This window comes from Manis pentadactyla, chromosome 13 (assembly GCF_030020395.1).
Source record: "Manis pentadactyla isolate mManPen7 chromosome 13, mManPen7.hap1, whole genome shotgun sequence".
Lineage (NCBI taxonomy): Eukaryota > Metazoa > Chordata > Mammalia > Pholidota > Manidae > Manis > Manis pentadactyla.
In genome coordinates, this window is record NC_080031.1 from 20,270,958 (window position 1) to 20,276,721 (window position 5,764).

The 5,764-nt window shown below is 45.9% G+C and overlaps 1 protein-coding gene across 1 annotated transcript; it reads left to right on the forward strand.

Moving 5' to 3' along the window:
- Positions 1-3,880: 3,880 nt before the first annotated feature.
- LOC130680473 (lysine-specific demethylase 4D-like) lies at positions 3,881-5,507 on the forward strand. Its single transcript, XM_057491099.1, has one exon. It carries the CDS (start codon positions 3,936-3,938, stop codon positions 5,505-5,507), a length of 1,572 nt encoding a protein of 523 aa, XP_057347082.1. The 5' UTR covers positions 3,881-3,935.
- The last annotated feature ends 257 nt before the right edge of the window (positions 5,508-5,764 follow it).

Sequence of the window (5,764 nt, forward strand, 5' to 3'; positions counted from 1 at the left end):
ACGCCACTGTTCCCACAGGAATCTGAACTTGAGCATTTTCCATCCAACTGGGGGAATATCTAGGGTCATTTTTGGACAAGCTGCTCCTTTATAACAACCTATCCCCAAACTCTGAGTGTTCATTAGGTATATCTGGAATAGGAAGAGGGAGATGTTGTTCTTTAGAGTTTAAATAAATTGCATTTTCATACTCCCTAAGAATGAGCCAGATTGTCATCAACTCCCCCCACCCCCATTTATTACAATATGTCCTACAAAGACCTGGAGAAAGTTTCACCAGCTGTGACCCTCCATCTGTCCTCTGATGTTCAAGTTGAAAAAGGAGAAGAGTGTATTGATCCTCCTTATCCCACTTTTTGCAGATTCTTTGGTGCATGAGGGTCCAGCTAAGGCAGAGGTCACTTACTGCTCACTTCACGGGTCCCTGCCATTGGTATTCATGTCTGCAGCAAACACTGGTTTGACGCACTCTTACAAAAGCCACCAGCAGGGGTCACAGAGAGCAAGTCCTTCCTTTGCTATTTTTGCCCCAAACCCTAGACCCAAAGGAAGAAGGGATTATATTTAGTCAAAGAAGCCAAACTGGCAACCCCCCTGGGGGCAGTAGTAGCAGCGGAATGGGCCCCGGCCCCAGCTGCCCTTTATCTGAATGGACCGCCAATAAGGAAAGACAGGTGCTTGGGGACCACAGGAGGCATAGGGCAGGCAAGCTGATCTTTTGAAGTCTTATTTGGGAGACAACAGGGGGAGGAAAATTAAATGCCTGGACCTCTAAAGGGAGTGGGATTACCTCGTCCTGGGAGCTCCCCCTCACCCCATTTCCTTGGCCTGACTTTCACCTCCACATGGCTCTGTGCAGACCCCAGCACCAATGGTGTTTTGTGCCCTGACCACCGTGCTCTTTCCTCTGACACTTTCCTCCCATCCCGGCAGCTTTCCCAGGGAAATCTTTCCATTCCTAAGAAGGCCCTGACATATGTATTATCTTCAAACCCCACAAAACCTGGATCTGCTCTAGGTTTCTCACAAATTTCCAGAGAATTTGTCCTGAACCAGTAATTCACAAATTCCCAATTATTCTGTAAGGTGACTCCAAGTGGATTCAGAATCTCTAGGAAGTCTCTGATTTCATACACCAGCTTATGATAGGTGTAGGCATGTTTTGCCTCTTAACAAGTGAGTCTTTTATTCCTAGGTCTCTCATTCCTTTGGGGCTGCTTTCTGGGTCAAAGGACAGGCTTGCTTTCTCTGGCCCTTGCTAGTGGCTTTTGTAAGACTGTATCAAACCAATGCTTGCTGCAGACCTGAGCTCTAGTCTCTGTAACTCTGGCTGTGGAAGGAAGCCATTTTTTTGAGCTTACAAGTTTTTTTATTTTTAAAATATGATTTCAGATTTGTTGAGGGTTGGCGGTCCTCTTTTCCTTTTCTATTTTCTTATAAGAAATCTCAGAGAAAAAAATTCAGGCAAAACACCAATGTTTTGTGAGCGGATAACACTGAAAAGGATGCCACTTACTAGAACAAGGAAGGGTAGGTCAATTGAAAGAGCTGGTTGGATAGCTGATTGGATTCAGTTGTGATTAGACTGGGGATGATGGAATTGGGGTACAGCCGATTTGATTAGAATTTTGAAGAGACATAAATCCTGATCAGCAGTTTGTTTCATTTGGCGAGGTTCTCTTGAGAAGAGAGAGTATATGTTTTCTTGAGAGAAAATAATCGCTAATTTTATCCTAAACAACTACCAGAGGAGATCTCACTGAAAAGATCATATTTAAGCTCAGCCTTGAAGGGGTAGGGGAGCTGCCTATGTGTAAAGAGCATCAGGTAGGAGGAGGAGTGCAGGCTTTTCTGAGACCCAGCCAGGAATAGGAGAAAGCCCGGGCGGCCCAGATCATGCAGGGACGTTCAGAACATTTGGAGGATTCTAAGTAGGACAGAGTCAGTATGTCCAAAGTTTAAGGTGAAAGCACATTATTTGTAGAGGGGAAAAACTAGGAAATTATAAGAAAGGACCACTTGATATGCTAATGAGAGAGTTTGCTGATGTATCTGTTTTTCTACCTTAAACACGAGAATGTTTCTCTTGTTTCACTGCTAAGGACACTTGCTATTTGTTTTTACATTGAAACACTTTATCTTACTGTAGAAATTTTTCTGAATGGTTTTCAAGTAAAGAGTTTTCAAATCATGAATGAATGTTCAATTTTATGAAATCATTTTTTGGTACCTATGAGATGATGTTATTTTTCATTTCCTTCATTAATATTCTGATTATATCATTAGATCTTGTGATGCTGAATCATCCTTGCATTCCTGAGATACAGTCTATTAGATCATGATGTATTATTCTTTTAGCATTTTGCTTTATTGGTTAGGTAATATTCTATTTAGCTCTAGAAAATTGTCTTCTTATCTGTTTAAAATGTTGATGTTAGATGCTCATAAGATTCTCTTGAGATTTAGAAAAATTCTCTACTATATTACTAGATCTGTGCACTGTTTAATTCCTAGTATTGTTTATTTCTACTTTCTAGCCTTTCTTATCAGTTATGTCATGATTTGTTGCATTTCTTAGTCTCTTCAAATGACATTTTTGGCCATCGTCCTTCTATTTTGTATGTATTATTTTTCATTAATTTCATCTTTATTCTTTCTTATTTCTTTACTCCTCCTCCTTCCATTTCCTAGCTTCTTCAATCAAATGTTTAGTTCATTTGTTTTCATTCTTCCATTTTCTTTTAATACAGTGAAATATGTCTCTTAGTCTTCAGTGCTTCTCACTCGAAACTATGCTTTTAAATAAACATATGGAAATTTTTGAAAATCATAACCGCCAGATGAATGATCACAATTAGCTATTCTGATGGCTGTGTAACCAGCACCCAGATTCCAAACAAAATATTAACGTTTCTTCAGAGAACCCCTGATGTTCCCACTCACAACCTCCCTTTCTCAAAGGTAATCACTGCTCTGACTTCTAACTTAGATTACTTTACCTCCTTCTTTATATATACTTATATAAAAAGATGAAATTTCATGTAAAATTGGAATAACGGATTTGATATTCTTTTAGGTCTGGATAATATTGCCCAGTATTATGTTTGCAAAATTATCCCTATACGTTCATGCAATTTGCAGTGCTCTATTGTATTCCATTGTAGGGACTGTACCACAATGTATGTCCATTCTACTGTTGATGGACATTTGGGTTGTCTCCAGTATTTGCTACTAGAAATAATATTGTTGTGAGCATTAATGGAGGTGACTTTCCATGCACAGCTATACAGATTACCTAGACATGTGGTAACAGTTGAATCATAGCACACGTGTATGTCCAGTCTTACACATGCAATAGTTCAATTTTAGTAGATACTGTCCAAATAGTTCCCCAAAGAATGATTTCCATTCTCTTTATGAGGGTATGAGAATTCCCATTGTCCTACATCAACACTACATCCTATATTGTCAATCTTATAAAATTTTAGCCTTTCTTTGAGTGTGAGATAATATCCCATGGTGGGATCCCATGGTATTTTACTTGTACCCCTGAGTAACATTCTCCAAACATTAATGTTCAAGCTTTTGTATTCTTTCTTCTAGGTTTTGTTTTAAACACTGTCCTGGAGACACTGCATTTGGAAGACCGAACACCCAGGACTGGGTGAGTCAGGAGGCCTCAGAGAACAAACCCCAGTGCCAGCTGAAGAACACCACAGAGTTGCACGTTCAGCCTCCTGTACCAGCTTCTGCCCAGAGGGCAGTCTCCTGGGGAAGCAGCAGGCCCCAAAACATCATCTCATTTACACCACAGTCCACGGGTGGCTCCTGCTGACTCAAAGACACTCACACCAATTTTGGAACAATAGCATTTTCCACCATGCTCAACCATCCAGACCATACCTGAAGACTTGAGAGTTTGTTTGTTCTTCATAATGGAAGCCATGATGTCTCAGGCTAACTGTACCCAGAACCCAAGTTGTAGAATCATGACCTTCTACCCAACTGAAGAAGAGTTTAATGATTTTGAGAAATACATTATTTATATGGAATCTCAAGGTGCACACCGAGCAGGTGTGGCCAAGATAATCCCCCCCAAGGGCTGGGAAGCCAGGAAGACATACAATGACATCGGTGACATCCTAATCCCCAGTCCCCTCCAGCAGGATGTCTTGGGCAGGGCTGGTGTGTTCACTCAGTACTCCAAGAAGAAGAAGGCCATGACGGTTGGGGAGTATCGTGACCTGGCGAACAGTGCTAAATATCAGGCACCCCCACACTCAGATGTTGACGATTTGGAGCGAAAATTCTGGAAAACCCGGCTCTACAGTTCACCGATCTATGGCGCTGATGTCAACGGCTCCTTATTTGATGCAAACACCAAGCAGTGGAACCTCAGACACCTGGGAACCATTCAGGATCTGCTGGAGCAGGAGTGTGGGGTGGTCATCGAAGGCGTCAACACACCCTACCTGTACTTTGGTATGTGGAAGACCACGTTTGCATGGCACACTGAGGACATGGACTTGTACAGTATCAACTATGTGCACTTCGGGGAGCCCAAAACGTGGTATGCAGTGCCCCCGGAGCATGGCTGGCGCCTGGAACACCTGGCCAAGGAGCTCTTCCCGGCCAGTGCCCACAGCTGCGGGGCCTTCATGCGGCACAAGGTGGCCCTCATGTCTCCCACTGTCCTCAGGGACAACAGGATCCCCTTCAGTCGCGTCACGCAGCAGGCTGGTGAGTTCATAGTGACATTTCCGTACGGGTACCATGCTGGCTTCAACCACGGCTTCAACTGCGCGGAGGCCATCAACTTCGCCATGCCGCGCTGGATCGACTATGGCAAAGCGGCCTCTCAGTGCAGCTGCGGGGAGGCCAGGGTCAGCTTTCCCATTGATGTCTTCGTGCGCACCCTGCAGCCTGAGCGCTATGAGCTCTGGAAGCGCGGGCAGGACCGGGAGGCAGTGAACCATGTGGCTTCTGCGGCCGCGGGCAGCCAAGAGCTGGGCACCTGGAAGGAGTTGTGGGCGACCAGGAGAGCCGCACTGGGCCTCCGGGACCTGCCACCCCGCCGCTCACTGAGCCCTGCCAGGCAGGTGGCCATGGGGCGAAGGGGCCACCGCCGTGCCCCTAGGCTGCCCGCATCTCGGCGCTGTGTGCGGGCCTCTGATCCTACCTCTGTGGCTCAGGGCGGGGATGCCGCTTGTCGGTCCCTGGAGCACGGCTCAGCCCTGCTGACAACCCAGGGCCCATCTGACCTGGGTCTCCACCCAACTGGCAGGCGTGGTCCTGGCCGTCGTCCTCGGGAGCAGGGGACTCATGACCTGACTGACCAGGCCCCGGCCAAGAGGCGCCTCTTGCTCAGCACAGCATTAGCAGCTCAGGATCCCGACACTCAGGCCCTTTCTCCAGATGGACCCTCACTGGACAACCCTGCACCACCGAGCCCTGCGTCCCCGCATTCTGCTCAGGCTTCCGGGTGCTGCAGTGTCCCTGCACCCTAAGCCCGGGGGGGTGTTTTGGTAGCCCGCTTCTCTTACACGTGGAGGCTCCCTAAGTGTGGGCACGTGTACACCTCAGAGCCTTCACAACGTGCGGTGCTGCCATGGGACCTGCTGAGTCCATATTACTGATGAAAACAGCTTATTCTTCCTCCCAGACACCACTATCTCTTTTGACACTGGATGCTTGTCTCTGCAAGTGGTGGTAGAGCAGCTTCTTCAAGCAACTCTATTCAAGCTCTATTTTACTTCATGTCAAC

Excerpts from the sequence above, each read along its gene's own strand:
- LOC130680473 (XM_057491099.1), top strand. The coding sequence starts at position 3,936 with ATGGAAGCCATGATGTCTCAGGCTAACTGTACCCAGAACCCAAGTTGT.